At 38.0% G+C, this 18,167-nt stretch overlaps 1 protein-coding gene across 2 annotated transcripts in view; it reads left to right on the plus strand.

Annotated features, from left to right (window-relative positions):
• PIK3R1 (phosphoinositide-3-kinase regulatory subunit 1) overlaps positions 1–18,167 on the plus strand; it is a 60,700-nt gene that overhangs the window by 26,620 nt on the left and 15,913 nt on the right. For both annotated transcript variants that reach the window (XM_062017578.1, XM_062017579.1), the window contains exons 3-7: positions 6,752–6,844; positions 8,548–8,622; positions 11,523–11,654; positions 12,544–12,745; positions 12,944–13,023. In XM_062017578.1, coding sequence (XP_061873562.1) covers positions 6,752–6,844; positions 8,548–8,622; positions 11,523–11,654; positions 12,544–12,745; positions 12,944–13,023 — 582 coding nt within the window. The remainder of the gene's footprint in view (positions 1–6,751; positions 6,845–8,547; positions 8,623–11,522; positions 11,655–12,543; positions 12,746–12,943; positions 13,024–18,167) is intronic.

Genomic DNA, 18,167 nt, shown 5'->3' on the forward strand with positions numbered 1-18,167 from the left:
ATTTTTCCTTTAATAGTGTTGTCTTTTAAAATCTTTCTCATGAAACCAATACTTGAGAAGGTGTCTGAGTGCTGAGCTCTTCCTCCTACCATTTTCAGTGATGCCTTCAGCCTCTAGAATTTAACTATAGCCAAACTAGATTGTCTCAGGTTGGTAGTGTCTAAGGAGAGGTATTTTTGTCTTCCAACAACTGCAGCTGAATTTACTATATATTTCAGTCCTCAGTTTTTCTGAGACACCTAGTAATAACAGCTTCTTTGTCTTTGCTCTCACCTTTTTGTCTTTCATCCTTGTCTAGTGAAAACCTCTTGCTAATAGCAGTTGGGTAGTTCTGAACGCTGTATTTGCCTGTTGTTTTGGTAAATTATATTAGGCTCTCTGAAATCACAAATGTCAAGGCAAGGTTATGGTTCTGAAATCCCAGAGTGGTATTTATTTGTAATGCCAGACTTATCTTTTTTGTCTTTGGCATTGAACCAAAAGCTCAGATTGCTATGGAAACTTCCTCCATAGGATTAGAGATTGGGGTTATTTTCATCTCTCATACTGTTCTGATGAAAGTTTCTGCATGAATTTGCAGCTTCTCAAGACTTCAAAGAAACATGTGGACCATGAAATGTCCCCTCTCTAAAAGTTGGGAGTTTTGTATCAGTAAGAGCCACTTCACTCTCTGATGGGTTGTGAGGCTTATGTGGCCTTTCTTTCCAAGCTCATGGAGGCAGGTGCCTCTGGATGCGCTGGCACCAAAGGGCCTTGAGGAGCTTTGCACTGTGCTGTCACCTGTGCAGAGGCCCCTCCTGGAGCTTCCTGGTGTTACAAAGTCTGAACTAGTGCTTCTACAAGCGTGGCTTTTGGTGTATTCTCAGTGCAACCTCCTAAAGCACAGCTGTTTCTGGTCCGGGAGTCAGTATCCGTCAATACGTGGGAGTACACAAGACTGTCTCAGTTCATACTACTGCCTTAAAAGCTGTGAAGGAATGCCAGGCTGCCCTCGTTTCCAGTGCATCTTCACTTGAATTTGACTTTGTATACTGATAAGTGATTAATTCAGCCATTACGGATCCTTGTTGAAATGGGGATTCTATTTCAAGGAAGATGGATTATAATAGCATAACATTTCTTGAATTCCCTTTCTCATACCTAGTAGAGCATGTAACTGCTAAAATAACAGCATTTAAATCCATAAAGCGAGCTCCCACATTTCCAGGAATTTTCAGTAGCAAGCATGGGTGTTGAACTTTGTGGAAACCCCATTGTCTGCAACTTTCATGCATTCTGACACAGATGGTGTCACAGGCAAAAGTATTTGAGGTGCTTAATCACCCATTATTTCTTTATAGTTTGCTGGCTAACCTTTCTGGAGGCATTATCACAACTTGCTTGACAACAGATGATCTTTATATTTGCATTTCTTCCTTGTTAATATGCATATGTTTATTATAGTTAATTACAGTGCTGGTCAAACCGTTCACGTTTGGACATACTGTGTGACGTTCAAACAAGAATATGTGTAAAAGCCATGAAGATGTATTTACTATGTTAGTGGGTGCAGTTGCATGTATAAAGAGTATATCTGCATGCATATAAGGCAATTATGATCATCTTAAGGCTGGAGCTCTCAAATATTAGACTTTTATGCAGAGCTGTGTTGCTATCAAATGTAATATATATGTACAAAGTTAAATACTGTTTCTGAAAAAAGAATATACATGGAGTAATCTTGACTAAAAGCTAAATTCAGGGAATGTTAAATTATAGTTCCTGTAAAATATTTAGAAAATAAACTCTTTTCAGTGGTGTGTATTTTTACATTTTAAGTTAATACTCTATTTTTGTTATTTGGTTTGGTTTTTTTAATATTCATTTTGCTCTTCTAGCAGTAATGAAAGATTTGGCTCAGAAGCCAAATTCCAACTTTAAATTTCCACTTGTCATTGCCAGGTAGTAACTCTAAAGTATCTCTTTTTACTGAGAACACTTCCAAAAAGTGCAGCTGTGTACTGGTTTCATCTTGCAGTTTGTGGCTATGTTGACAACCCTTGAACATAAGGTATGCTCTCATCTCACACATTGCTGTTGCCTTAGAGCTGTTCAGGCCAGTCTATATCAAGGAGACAGAAGAGTTCACAGATTGGAGCAGTCTCTAGCTTGTGGTTCATCTCATTGGTTCGTGCTGTGCAAAGTAAAAATAGAGCTAGTGGAAAAGCCAGCTTTTATCATGTGTCATCAGGAGTTTCCTTGCTATCTGGAGGCCCACTGCCAGACTTATGCATAGAAGGAAGACGTGAAAACTGCATGACAGCTTTCCAGGACCTTATTTAAAAAAAAACAAAAACAAAAAAACCCCACAACCAACCAACCAACAGGAATTTGGGTGGAAAATGATTGCTTTAAGTAAAAAACTGATATTGGATTGTAGCAAGGGAATCAACAAAGGGATCAACAAAGTTGCTCAGATTTTTAAGAGTGGATTTGGTTCTCCAAACCTCTGTGCTGTGCTACAGCATGTTTCAAAGCAGAAGATACTTTTGAAATCAGGTACTAAATGCAAGTTGCCTGTGAGCTTTTTTCACCTCTCTTACTAAAACTGACTTACATTTCCTCTGTAGATCATAATATGCATGCTGAGTTTTCTTCTGGAACACCTAATCTAGAATCAGGATTACTTCTTTTAGCATAACTTGTATTCTCGCTCTGATAGTCAAACTGGGATTTTTTTCCCCCTCAAATTAGGTGTACTTTTTTTCAGCTTAGCCTCTGCCATTTCCTCTCAGCATTTTGAAATTGATGGACACTGTTCCCAAATTAGACTGTCTTCTGTTTAAATGTTTTTATACACTGGCTTCAGTTCTGTACATACAGTTCAGTCTTGTTTTTTTTTTCCTGGATGTGTTTCAGGAGGCCTTTCACCTTTAAATGCACATAGTCTTCTATTTTGTGTAAAAGTTGGAAAGTTTACAGTACAAGTCAGTATGAGCTAATTATATTGGAGATGACACAATGAGTAGGAAATCCTAGAATAGGTGGGAGGTTAAGTGATTTTAATTTATTAATGTCATTCCTACATGCTGATGAAGTGAATTGTTTTTTGGATGTTACTGAGCATTATAACTGTGTGCCTCAAATGTGTTCTTCTGGCATTGCTGCACTGAAAGGTAGCTGCAGCTTTTGTACCTGCAACTTTTGTACCTGCCATTGCACGTGTGTGTGTGTGTTTGTGTCCTTTTGCTGTAGAGCTTATACTTACCACTCCATGCATAGTATTAAAAGAGAGGTGAATATCCTGAGGTTTCAGTCAAATATGTGAGTATTTTACAGTTTATTTCCTTATTGAATAGATTGACAGTATTTTAAAGACACTCTTCATACTGAAATTTTCAACAGTGGCTTAGTAGTAAGAAATTTCCAATTTGGGAGAAAAGGAATGGGATAAAAGGAGGAAGAGATATCAGAAATCCTCTGAACTCCTAAAATGTTAATCTTTTTCCAATTGCACATTTTAGCGTAGCAGAGGAGTGCTAGAAACCTTTCCTTTTAACCAATGTGTAATTTGCTTTACATACTTATGTTCTGTAGACATAGATTTTGCATAAATATAAAGGTAAATATGTAGCTTCAAAAGCCTTTCACTAAGAACGTTACTGATCCACAAACACTTTAACTTGCAACAAAGAGACTCAGTAACCAATTATGATAACAGCCTAGTTTGTAAGCTAATGTCCTGCTTAAAGTGTAGATAAAAAGCATCCAGGTAGGTTGCAGAGAGCACCTCTTGTCTTTTAGGTAATCTGGGTAAAGTCTACATTCACCCCATTCCTGTGTCCGGTGGAGATAAGCTGTTTTCTGTAGTGTCTTTCTTCACCATGCAAAGGCTTCTTCTCATCAGTTGAAGTCTTCCGCTAAAACTGAGTTCTCCTTTTTGCTTTCTTTCAACTCCATCCCTCATGTAGGAAATGAAAATCTAGTGGGGAATGGAATTATTTGTATAAATACATTCTGTTTGTAGGTATTTGGAGTGTATCTCTTGCCAACATTCCAAGGCACTGTTTGGTTAGTATGAGAAAGCATAGTTCTCCCTGCTGATCATTAACCTCAACGAACCATCCCTGAACTGCAGGTCTGTCACCTGAAATGTTTCAAATGCCTGTTAGGTTTGACTTCTGTCTCTATTTCTTCTTTGTCTCTCCTTCTTTCTCAGTTTCAGTTTGGACTGTTTACTGTTGTTGCATGCTGCCTCCAGCTGGATGTATAAGTGTCTTTGTTCAGAGATGATGCAATTTCATGGCTGTTATGCAAGAGGGAGAGAGGAGTTTAATGTGGATAGCAATGTAAGGGAGCAGAAAGATACTTTCATAAGTAAAAATTTGTAAACTCACAACCTGTTCTTCCTCTGCTACCATGTAAGGATTGCATTTTAGGCTCTTAGCATTCTGTGAATCTCCTAGTATCTCATAATTTGAGTATTTTCATAGCATATCCTTTGATACAACTCTGATCTGATTTTCATTTTTTTTCATTTATTATTTCAATAGATTTGTGCTCATTGTAAGGTATATTCATAACTTAGGGTCAAAAGGAAATATTTGATATTAATATTAAAAATCAAGAGGTCCATATTTCATCATGCCTCTGCAGAGGCTCCTTGGAGTGCAGAATCTTCCATTTGAGCCTGACTTTTTTCTTTGCAAGAGCAAATATCATGTTAAGCTAGAAGAGCTGCTCCAGGTGGAATCTGGAAGTGGTTTGAAGATTTAAAGATAAGTCCATTCCTTCCCTGAGTAGCTTGTTCTGCATTAATAACTAATTGGAGGTTGCTGGTCAGCTACATCTATGTAACGTGCTTTTTTCAATTTAGCTTTTAATCACGGTGCTTTACTAAGTCAACTGTCTGACAAAACTTTAGAGTTTATTGTGTCTACTCATTTGCATTTGCAGCTAACTAAGGCACCACCAAGGAAGGAAGCAGTGTGGTTTTTAACAGAATCTGTCCTCTAAAAAGCAATACAGACAATCTTTAGATACTGTGTTTTCTTTTATTGCTTTATCATATGAGTCTGGTATCAGGTTTCCCTTTATTTTTGCCCAGGACTGATAATTTAACTAGCATGTAGTCAGTCATCTTACTTGTCTTTTCAGAGTGCAGATCAGGCTTTAGAACAATTGTGATCCGCAGGAATTGCTCTAACTTTCCACAAGTCATTAAAAAGAAACATCAGTAGGCCAGAGATCTGCTTAGGCAACTCTTTTGAGACTCCTGAATGTTCATTTTCTGTGCCTCCTAAGTTAAACTGTTATGACTCACAGATGTTTTTGTAATATGTTTCTCAGTTATGAATGGACTGGAAAGTATTCCATCATTATTGTACCATCATTCTGCTTCTTTTAGAAAGGGACATACCTCAGTGTCCCAGTATGCTCCACTTCCATTACTAGTTTGTAAATACTAATTATTATTTCTTGTTTTTCATTTTTCTCAGTTTTCTGCATTTCCAAACTTCCATACCTTCCTTGCTGTCTTGCCACTTTTAAATTGTTTGCATGTTTAGAAAGATACATAATCATTCCTTCCAAAATAGAGCGAAATATCAGCCAAAATTGTCTACTTTCTCTTTCCCAGTTGTGGTATATTTATGTTTTTTGGCTATCTCAAAGGGTTTTAAAAAAACCTACTTATATTTTGCTGTTGTGTTCAGGTTGCAGGGTTTTTTTCTGCTTCTACTTAGTTATCCTCATAATTTTGTTCAGTTTCAGTCTTCTAGAAATCAAGTGTAAGCATGTGTGGGCATGTATGTATATGCATGCAACTACATGTGTGCATGTGTGTTTAAGATTACTCTCTATTTGTCTGTGGTGAGTTTAATGAAGCAGAGATCACCATCACTTAGGCAACTGTCAATTTCTACTTCAGTGATTAAGCTTGTTTATCAATCATAATCCATCAAACTATGACAGATATTACTGGCAGTAGTTTAATAATATCTTTATGTAAACATTCATACTTTCTGAGAGTAAAACAGGACTGCTCTAAAACATGTGAATTACTCTCTTGGCAAGAATAGTGTGTTTAGAGATAATCATGCCTCCCATCACAGAGACAGAACATTGCTTTATACAGTAGGTTCTATCCATTAAGAAACTGGACTGCATGAAAACTCATTTTCCATAAAATCCATATGCAAGTTTATTTGAATCTGCAGAATGGCCCTTTCTGATTATGCTGCTTCACTCGCCATTGTAGAAAATAAAATTCCTGCTTCAAGAACACAGTCCTGTTAGTAGCATTGTGCTTGAACACTGAAAGCAAATAGAAGTTATTGAACTTCTGTGTGAGTGTGAAGTACTTGTTTCTACTGCCATTTCAGCCCTTTGTTAGTCTGTTTAACCCAAGGGATCAGCAGCTCCCAGATGGTGATGTGATTAGCTCCCTCATCTGGTCAGACCAAAAGACTTTTTCTTTTGTTCCTTGCATTGTATTTCTGCATATCCACAGTCTGCAAACTTTTAGCATGTTTTCCTAGGCAATATGGAGGGTGATTTGGGGACCAACTGAGGTCCCTAAAGGAAGGAAAATGCTATAAAAAATACAATTGCCATAATTCTTATTCTGGTTACTTGTGGAGTGTACTTTTTTATGCCTGACGAGTGGGATGTTTACTCCATAGTTCAAAATTAACTGTTGTGTTATGTGTCATGACTTTCATAAACAGAAATAGCATTCACCTGTTGCTTAGCTTATTTTTTTCTTTTACAGCCTTTACACTTCCAGATCTTACGGATCAGTTTGCACCTCCTGATGTTGCTCCACCAATCCTTATCAAGATAGTGGAGACAATTGAAAAGAAAGGTAGGCTGAAGAATAATCGACCAAGGAGTTTTTGTTGCTTATGTGAGCCGAGACTGCAGAATTGGAAACAGCTGGCGTCTCACCTGTCTAGAGCCACTAATGCATCACATTACTTAACAGATGTGAAATAAGATGTGAACTTATTTAAGGCTTGTTTTGTTGGTTTCTTTTCAGTAGAGGCTACTGTACTGTAAGCACAGTAGCAGCAAAACCAAAGCTTACTCTAGGAGCAAAACCAAAGCTTACCTCAAATGATATTCAATAACTCAGCTAATATAAGTATTATTGAAAGGTAAAGCAGGAGGGTTTGGTATTGCTTTGTTTTCTCCAATCAATAATCACCTTAAGTTGGTTATGGAAGTGCCATTATAACATTTAATTGGACACACAGCCAAACCAGTAATGTTTTGCCCCAAAGCTGGATTTATGAACAAAACAAAACAAAAGAATTAAATATTAAAAAGGTACAAAACCTGGTTTTATTCTACAGGAGACAGTTCTTTATTGCTGCTATATGCTGAGCCAGCCAGTGTTAACTTTATGGTTTTTGCTTTCTTGTGTTGATGCCTTTCCATCTTTTTGAAGCTTTCGCCGTTCTTCTACATTTTACCCTATTTCTGTCCTCTGCTCTTTCTCTGGAGTGACTTTCATTGTCCTGGTGAGGTAAGGAGCAGCCAAGTGAGTCCTACTCATTCAGTGGCCTTACAGCTGGGGAGGAAGCAGAAAGATATTCTTATCAGACTCAGACTGCTTGCCTTTGGGACATAGGTTCTCACACACTGCTTTGACAGTTTAAAAGAGCATAAGCTTTTCCTGAATGAGTAGGATCTTGCTAATATCAGTGAGAAGAGCCAGGATTTAGCAGCAGTTTGAGTAAGCAATTACTGCTTTGAGCAAATGCCACTGACACTGTTCAATCATCAATGCTCTGTATAGTCTCTTTCCTTGTTACTTCTCTATTGAATTAAAGACATATCTTTCTCATGAAAATACTATATTAGTGTCTTTTATTCAGGTAGATTATCAGACACGTGTGACATACACAGATATTTTCTCTCACACCAGTGATGTGACGCTCACCTTATGTACACTGTGACATGATCTCTACAAATAGTCAAAGGTGACCTAAGGGTTACCTGTCCCATAGTAGGGGCTGTCTGTTGACTGCATAGGAAGACAAAGCTTAGGCATGTTTGTAACTTAAAAATCTGAGTTAAAACTTTAAAAGTAATTAGAATGTGTCAAAACTTTGGTCCCATTCCTGTGGGGTGACTTGGCACAGATTTCTTGTGTCTTTTCCACCTTGAAAGACCTGGTGTTTCCAGATAGCATGTAGAGTATAAAGGAAGATCTGGCTCTCATGTTGCTCGTGCAAGCTCTTTTCTTCCCTGGGGTATGTGAATCTGCTTCCTATTCCTGGCCTTCTACAGTCAGTCCCTGGAGAGTTGTACAGAATACGTGGGACTCTTGGCATCTCTGATCTTTCTTGGCCACCTCTTTCTGCAGACACAGCAGTTTACATGTACAAAGATGTGTCTTACAGCTTTAAAAAGCAATCACATTCTTTAGTGTGATAGGTGGGTGGCAGTAGGAGGATGTTGCCAATTTAAGTTGTAAATACTTACTTGAAGAAAACAGAAGTATGTTGTATCATGGTAGTAGTCACTGGAATATTAATGTAACCCACCCATTTTGTTTTGAAGGTCTGGAGTGTTCAGCTTTGTACGGAACACAAGGCTCAAGCAGCTCAGCAGAATTAAGACAAATTCTTGAATGTGGTAAGTACAGTTCTCTTCCTTAAAGCACTTGACAGAGTTTGTGGTCAGACTACTCCTCTTTTCTTTGCTCCTTTTCTGAGCTTATATGTATGTTCTGGTTCTGAATCATATAATATTGAAAAGGCAAATATAATTAAAAATGTTACTTTTAAAATTGTTACGAAGATATTTTTCACTTTTACAGGTTGGTTTTTTTTCATGGCTTCACTGGATGTTTTTGTCCAATAATTGTAATTTTAATAATTTCTTGGTCATTTGCTTCTTCAAGGACTGACAATCTAAGTGTACAGAGAAAAACAAGGTGTTTTGTTCAGAGGCAAGGTAAAGATATGCTATTCTTGTAAGGCTGCAGATTACTATTTTGTAAACAAATGGCCGTTTGTTTACATACCTTCTGTGTGTGTGGTTTTTTGGGCCAGTTAGTAGATAGGCAATAGCTGCACATCTGTGTCTGCTACAGGAAGGGAAAGCGAGAATTGAATTAATGTTGTTGCAGTAGGCTGGGTTCTCAGATTTTGGACAGTAAAATGCAGCTACACCACCACCAGCACATACCTGTTCAAGTTTCCTGAAATACATTTTCTTCTCTTTTTGGTACTCTTTACTTCTGCTTCAGGGCAGAATATGCTGGTGTGGCAACAGTCAGTTGCATCATGAGAGATCAAGAGCTGTTTTAGGAGGAGTTTTTGACCATGCCTTTGCAAGCTGGAGTTCAATATAAGGTGTGAGCTTCCACTTGCATCAAAGAGCAAAAAAGTACAAGGGCTGGAAAATGAAACTGATTACATATGCCATATTGCTAAAGGGACAAAGGAAGCAAACTCAAACTGAATTAGCTCTCTTTGTTTTTAGTAATTGCAAATATTAGCAAGATGAACAAATGATGATACTATGAGTTGTCTGTTCCTCCAAATCGGAAGAGCGTCCTGTCCTCTGCCTAATGTGGTGGTAGTGAGGAAGCATGTGAGTGCAAGCAGGAAGATGAGACCTGCCTATGGTGCTAGCAGCCTAAGCCATATTTCTAGTATTGTAATTGTACTGTTCCATCTGGAGAAATCCTTTTTTTATATAGGTCCAATATGAACTTATCTCTTAATTTAATTATCATCCCTGTTCCTCTATGCTCAGGTGTACTTTTATGAAAGGTTCATCTGTCTCCTGAGATCAAGAGCTTGTGGTTTACATGTATTCTTATTTAAAATCTGTTTCAGTTTGAGAAAAGAAAATGGGACTTTACCCTTCATTAACAGTGTATCTTTCTGAGTTCTCTTTAAGATATGATCAGAATCTTCCAGGACAGAGCTGGTACAGTAAATGGCTAGATGCATGAATATAGACAGATCTCATCTCTGCCTGCTCTATTTGAATTAACTGGCAGAGTGTTAATTCAGAGAGGAAAGTTGACTTTGGTCTCAAAGTTGTGAACTGCATTAGTGTAGTCTTCTGCTTATGGTTAAAGTGATGTCCCTGTTAACTGGATATCTGCCTGTTAGTTTCAACACAATGCTATTTAGCTCCAAGATCAAGGCTGACGTGCATCCGGCCAGCTTGGCAGATGGAAGAGTTCAAACCTGTTTATGACATTACACCCAAAAAGTACCACAAGTTTATTCTTACTCACTATTCATTAGTATAATTTGAGATATACTTCAGAGAATGGGTCAACACTGAACCAGGATTTAACTTGCCTTATGAAATAAAAAACTTTCTGTGAGCAACAAAACTAATGAAAACAATGTCTTAGAAATTTTGGATTGGCTTCTCTGACATATAATTGCTTTTGTAGAATCCATGTACACATTGCATGTTTTTTATTATCTAAGCCATTTGTAATGTCTGTTTTTTTAAGCAAGTTCTTTGCTGTGTGGTAAGAATGAAATCGTAATGCAAGCTTTTCTTTTGTAGAAAACAGAAAAGAGGTGGAAGAGCACTGTTTCTCGCTACTGCATCTTGTGTGCCTTTTCTCGCACCATGTGTAGTCACACCACATACCCGATTCCTCTACTTCTCTGTTGAATTTGGTCTAAACTGGCCAGATAGGTTCAGGTGTTGTTGTACAGAGGATTTAGCCTAGAAAATTAGTTAACATTAATACCTGAAAAATTCTTGTAACAAATATGAATCTTTCTTTGAACATTTAGGACTTTACTGTGCCAGTTTCATGTTTTAAGATGAACCATAACTTTGCTTGCACTGTGTAAGAATTCCCGTATTTTCCTGTTTTTATTTTTGTGGCTGATACTCCTTGCTCCAACGCTAATAAGTAGTCCTTTATGTGACACTCCCAAACTTTAGCCCTAGTCATAACTATCCTGAACGGATATCAGGTTTTGTAAGATAAATCCTAACAGCTGCATAAAACACCAAGCACCTAGTTCTGCATGTGTATATTTGTTTTCACTTACTCACAGATTTGATTATCTACAGATTTGCAGCCCCAAGTTGTTAACCAAACTTGCAGTCATAATAGAAGTAGTTACCGGTAGAGATGCTGCATTTGCTGAAACCCTTAATTAATACTTAACTTCTTACACAAAATATTTACAGGTGAAACAGAGACTTGTTAAAAACATTCTGATGTTCCATAACATTGCTAACATGCAGCATGTCACTACCATTATTCCGATTTCAGCCTTGCTCTGTATATGAAAGAAGACCACATACAGTTCTGGGAGCCATTTGGTTCATCACATGCCAAAGGCCTGGGCATGGTGTTAAGCACTGTATGTTCTTTATCTCAAAGATGTTTCTTGATGTCTGACATTCTTTCTTTGGAATTATTACCCGTAAACCAGATATAAGTTAGGAGTTTTGTCTTCATGTAAAGCCCTAGTGTTGCGAGCCTGTATATTTTTTTCCAGTTTCTAACATCTAAAAAGTATGTTGCTCTTTCCCTTTAGATGCCTCTTTGTTGGATTTAGAGACATTTGATGTGCACACTTTATCAGATGCTCTCAAGAGGTATCTCTTGGATCTGCCAAATCCCATCATTCCAGCAGCTGTTTACAGTGACATGATTTCTGTAGCTCAAGGTATGATTATCACATTATTTCAAAGGTCAGATAAAAAAAGGCTTTTATTAGGATTCTGGATATCCATTGGTCGACCTGTCACCTACAGAACAGAGAAGATTCTGCACAATCTGACAGCATCTCAGAAAACAGATATACCTTCATTGTTGGTGTTTTTAATTAAATATGTTTCAATTCACATATAGACGTGCATTATTTAGTTACCTGTTTAGGTGAATATAATGGAAAGTACAAGAGATAACACAGATCTCTTTATTTCAGCAAGTAGAATGACTATAGGAATACTGGGGGGAAAAATCAAGGACTTATCTGTATGCAGAAAGCTAATTTTTAACTTCTTATCAGTGCTGACAAAGTAAATGTATTAGAGGTCATTGTGTTCTGCAATACATTGGGAGTTGCAGATTATGAAGTGAGAAATACATGCATATAAGATTCATCATCTACCGTGGTCATCTCATACAAGTACAGCTTACAGGCTTTCAGCACAGGGACTAAGTATTCTGTTATATATCTCAGGACAGGATATTGTTACTGGTAACCTTCAAAGTTAGAACAGCACCTGTGAGACTTATCTATTGCATCTCAGAATTACCCAATCGTGTGTGACACTAAACACAAGACAGACTTCTACCAGTACACTCTGAACACATTGTGGTTTTCCCCAAAATGCGTCTCTCTTTCCATTTGACTTTTAAATACGTCTTCTCTTCTCTGAGCATTTCACATTTTTCGAAAGAAGAAAGAAGTCTTAGTGCATTAACGAAGGACAGATTAATTTTTTTTCTTCTGTGAAACTGACGCTTCCGAAGGGGTCATATACAGCTTCATTTTACTTGTTGAATGTTCCTGTGCTGATATCAAGAGCCTTTTATCTGTTTGCTTGCAGAAGTGCAGAACTCAGAGGAATATGCTCAGTTGCTGAAGAAACTCATCAGGTCTCCAAATATACCTCCCCAGTATTGGCTCACACTCCAATATTTACTCAAACATTTCCTCAGAGTTTGTCAAGCCTCCAGCAAAAATCTCTTGAATACAAGGTCTCTGGCGGAAATTTTCAGCCCTCTGCTTTTCAGATTCCAGATAGCAAGGTACGTGGGTCATCTTTTTTATATTCTGTACTGTAAATTCGTGTTAGTTATATACAAAACTAAGTTAAATTAATTACATTTTTGGCCTTACTTCTAATGTGGAGCGCACTGTTGTAAATGTTTCCTATTGTTTTTAATAGTTCTAATGTAAACTTTTGCATTTTTCCTAGTTCTCACAGCCTAATCCATCTTTTGCAGCTCTGATAATACTGAACACCACACAAAAATCCTAGAGGTTTTAATCACAAATGAGTGGAATGAGAGACAGCCCGTACCAGGTAAAAGCATTATTTTTTGTGTTAAAAGTTACATATCATTGTTAAATATTAAAATTTGTCTTCATGACGTACATGTTTGTTAGTTTTCTTTTTTAATCAAACTTAATACAAAAGTCCCTAATTACAGAACTAAGTAAAAGTTGCTTTTATGTTTCATAGTGATGTGCAATATTTGTTTTATAAGAAATTCTCATCTTCATTAAATCATTTTAGTACCCATAGTTTGTGCAGCCTTAGGACTTTCATTTCTTTCTCAATAAACAGTGAACAGGAATTTGTGAATATTTAAGACCTTTAAACCAATAGAATGCATATCATACAATGGTGGTGGTGGGGAGATTTTATTTGTTTTTCACTTTACTCCCAGGCAAATTTTCTTGAACTACAGTAACCTATAGAGTTCATCAGAAGAAAGTAAGATCTCCCCCTTTATTTACATATGTGTATTTTTTTAACCCAGGGACTCAAAAGTTTATATATCAATAAGCAATGCAGAAAATATTAAAACCCCATTCAAGAAAGACATTACACTCATATTGATTCTGTGAGTTAGCATCTAATTTAGTCAACAAGCAATAAAGCCCACCTCCAATTAACACTAAAATCCCCTGTTATAAATCAAATACTTGGTAGGAACAAGGCAGGTTTGCTAAACCATGTGCAGAAGAAATTATTAATGCAAGGGAACTTTAGATGTTAGCCTTAAGTAATTCCTTTTACAGATTATTAACGGAGAGCATCCGAACACAGGATAGGTTGATGTGAATGTAACGTTGGGCAGGCTATAGCTTTCCCATCCGTTCAAAGTACAAGGTAAAATTTCTGGCAGCAGGTTCTGTAGGACTGCTTAAGATTTGAAGAGCTAGAACACAGAAACATAAAACCAACAGGAAAAAAAAGTGTCTTCTGTCAGATAGTTGCTTTGAATAATCCCCTTCATCAGCTCATGAAGGTTAATTTAGAACGGCTAAGAGTTTTGTTCCTGCTGCTCGTGCTGGAAGATTTTTCCAGCCTTGTCAGCTATATTGCTTAGGAACCTTCCCCTAATATTTAGTGTACATCTGTTTTCAGCTAGTTTATACCTATTGGGTTTTGTTAAAACAGTTAACTCTGGCGTTTCCAGAATCACAGTATTTTTCTCCTTGATGCCTTGTAACAACTAGGAGAGTCCAAACTTTTTGTGTTTAATTGTCCTGTTATTACTAAGAATCAGTAAATGACAGCTAATTGTCAAATAATTATTTTCTTTGCGCCAGTTATAAGCCTTAAAAATCAAACTACATTATAAAATTCTCTAACATTCTACAGATTTCTAATAGCATTATTATTGTTGTTGTTATTGTTACTGTTAGTTTGCATATGCTTTAGAATATGTAAATTTATATGGCTAGAGTCACTGATTAGGTGTTACAAAGGTAGGGTCAGCAGTGATAGTTACTTCAGTTGCGCTTAAGAGATCATTTGGTTGCATATTGTCCTGAGTTGCTTCATGTGAGGAAAGTATAAAAGTGAAAGGTGTTGATGTTAGAACTACTAATGAGGACAAGGAGCCTAGTCATCTTGAGAGTATCACTGGGGCGCTTGAAGAAATGTGGCTGTATCCAAGACATTTATAGAGGCTGACTCTACCTTAATGATTATAACCTCATCTGCTTGGTTTTAGCGTTGTGTCTGCATTGATTAATATTTCTTAACACTTCAGTTTATTTTGAAGTTCCTGGTGGGTTTTTTCAGATGATCTGTCAAAAAAATAGAACTCCTTCTGTGTGCATTTCAAAGTCCATCCTGGGCAGTGGAATATTTTTGGTAAAATATTTGCACATCTATTAATATGCTGAAAAAACCCTCAGATCCCAATTTTCAGGCTTGCAGTCTATGGTTAGCTCTTAGGCCTCTAAAGCGCCTGAAAAATTTCCAGAAGTTGAGTCTTGGTAGACTGTTGTGTAACTTTATGTGATTAGGACACCACAGTGACCTGATCGTCTGAAGTGCTCTTTTTTTAGAGTTCTCGTAGAAGACTCCGAGGTGCATTTTTCAGAATTACCGTCTTCAAGATTGTTTGTAGTTGGTTGGGTTTCCATAAAAATTGTTTAGAGGCATTGTAATAAAAGAAAGATTGCTAGAGGAGATAATTTGTTTATTGTATTAGTGTTCTAAGAATTGCAATCCATAATAGAATTTTTAAAGCGCAGAAGTTGAGGTTTCAAGCAGAAAGAATCTCACTTGTTGAAAAGAATGTAATGACAACTAAGCAATAACAGGAAAGCTAGCCCTACTAGTTTTCTTCTCTTTTTCACAAGTTGGACTGATAGCTTCCTTCTTTATTTTTTGTTTCAGTTATTCTCAGTCCTGGTAGAAAACATTTTGTCTAAAACAATCTGTGCATGAAGCTTTAGTGGTATCTTACACAGTACATAGATTAAATGTAGTGTTGGACGTAACTGATCTCAGTTCGGAGGAGATCTTTGCACGACTGTGGGATTTTTTCTTATCACCCACTAAATATCCTTCTTGCCTCACAGCAATAGAAGGTAGACAATTGGACCGTGTATCTTAATATGTCTTAAAATTAAGGTCTTAAATTGGGCATCTTAATTGGACATCTTAACAGCTAAAGTGACATTTTGTGCACCATAACACAAAGACAGGAGTTACTTCTCAGCCTTTGCTTGAATTTGTTATCACAGAACAACTCTGGACAGATCTTTTTTTTTTTTTTTCTCTGTCATAGTGTTGAACATCAAACTCTGTGTTTTAGTTGGTGAATTAAGAGTAGTGCTTAGCCTTCCACAAAAGTTAAAAATACTAAAGCTAAGATACCTGTTGTGCCTCTGTGTGTAGTAGATGAAGACAATGTAATGTTGCAGGAGAAGTAAGATTGCAGAAGTGGTGTTTTCAATAATTGCTAATAATTCAAATATTGAGTTTCAATAATTGGTGTTTTCAATAATTGGTAATCAGATCCATTTTCTGATTCCTATCTCATTCTTTGAGTAGGAGATACAAAAGATGGTGTTAGTGGGCAAGCTTGGTGATTTAGCATCCCCTTTTAACAACCTAACTTGATGAACAGCCACACAGGCTTTAATAGAGTAATTCTAATTTTACAGTCTGAAACAAAGTGCATGTCTCTAAATATGCTATGCTACTAGGAGAAAAATCTCTTAATTGTAGCAGATTGTTACTAATAGTCTCACAGAATCTCACATGCCATACAGAGTGTAAATGCATGTGTGCATTTAGAGGTAAATATTGAAAATTTAGGCTATATATTTAGAGTATAGAAGACTGGATGTTTTTTTCAGTAAATTTTCAAAAGCTCCTGGCAGTCTTATCTGGAAAAGGCCTGCCCTGGATGCAAGTCCCAGAGCAGTCCATGGGACCGGGTGAGTGCTTGGGGCAGCAGGTCGTTTTGGAGGTGGTAGCTGGGAAGGCAGATCATATGGAAGAGGGTGGGAGAATGAAAGCTTTGGGAGGTGAATTCCAAGAGTAATTTAAGAGAGATCTGGATCCTCTGAGGGTAGGGGGTGTTAAGGAGCAACTTGAGTGTGTGAGATTAAGGCGTGTCTTATCACAGGAAGGCAAAGAGGAAGGGAGATGGGGTGGGAACGGATGTGGGGTGCTGATGGCATTGCAGGCAGATGGGCTGGTGAGGAGCAAAGGAAGAGCTACTGCAGCAGCAGGAAGGAGCTGCTGTCCTGTATGGATGAGTTGAAGGCTCCATTGGCCTGTGCAATAATGCAAGCTGAGCTGCTTCATCTAGATTGTCTACCTCAGTTTATTCTTGTTTCTCAGCCTTCTAAATAACATTGTAAGTAATGGCTCAAACTGGGAAATACTGCAGTTTTAAGCCTGGAAGTTAGGTTTTACTACCGACGCGGCCATACTAAGAATAAGCAAGGTAAAGAGACAGCCGTATACAAAACTGTGCACTTGCTGGGCATGGAATCAGGTGCAGACACTTTGCCTTTTAGCTGCAGAAAATATTAGCAAGTGTGGTAGCATGGCAGGCAGAGCAGAAGGGTGTAAAGGCTGCTCCTCTGTCTCTTGAAATCGGACACGAGGCTCTCCTGGACTACTGGTGGCCAGGCTCAGCCCTCAGTAGTGATAGTAGTGTCATGGAGACACAAACAGACATGTAGGAACGCTGTCCTTTGCCGGGCCTTTTCCGTATCATGCAGGGGCTTGGCTGGAGTGCCCGCAGCAGTCAGCCAGCCAGTCTGTTCGCCCGCAGCGCCGGTGCCGCGAGTCAGAGCCGCTGCGCGTCCGCGCCGCGCCCGGCAGAGGGCTCCCGCTCTAAACGAATCCGGGCCGGGCCTTCCGCCCGCTGAGGCGCGGCGCGGCGCGGCGCGGAACGGAGCGGAGAGCAGAGGAATGGAGCCGAGCTGGCCGCACGCTGCCTTCATCGCCTGCCACGGCAGCGCGCGGCTCTCACAGTGTATGACCTGGTTTTTCATAGATTGATACGTGTGTGTGTCTGTGTGTAAGTTTGTGTACTGCGTGTGTTACAGAACACTTAAAAAAATAGTAGACTGATGACTTTTTGCAAATACAAATCTGTAGATGCGACCGGGACCACTCAAGATTTTGAAATTAAAATTTAAATAAAAGTTAAGATAAAGCAACTGTATGAAAATGCAGATGTTTGCAAGCCAGTATCTTGCTTTTAAGAGATGCTTGACTCAGTTCTGCAGGATGATCAGGAACTCATTTTTGTGCAGGGCACTGGAATCCAAAAGAAAAAAAAAGAAAATGGACTTAGAAAAAAAGCCTTATCTTTTTTAATGTGTGTTGCTTTTTAAAATGGTAACCAAATCAGTGAATTGGGTTTAAATGGTCTTTTCTCCTTTGAGAATATGCTTCTGTATTGTGGCCCTATAAACTAAGGAGTGTTATCAACCCCGTCGGTAAGTTGAACAATAAATAAGAGGCATATCAGTTACTGTCAGAAGCTGGATTAGTTCAGAGATGCAGGTTACCTTCTCCATCTGAAGTAGGATGTACCTTTATTGCTGTGCTGCTTTAAATTTTATATAGAACTGAAAGTTGTTCAAGTAGGCAAAGGCTAAAACTGGAGAAGCAAGTGATTGTTTTAGGTAAAGCTAATCAATCAACTGCAAAACATCGAAATTGTACTTGAGATT

Source organism: Colius striatus, chromosome Z (genome assembly GCF_028858725.1).
Source record: "Colius striatus isolate bColStr4 chromosome Z, bColStr4.1.hap1, whole genome shotgun sequence".
In the NCBI taxonomy this organism is placed as follows: Eukaryota; Metazoa; Chordata; class Aves; order Coliiformes; family Coliidae; genus Colius; species Colius striatus.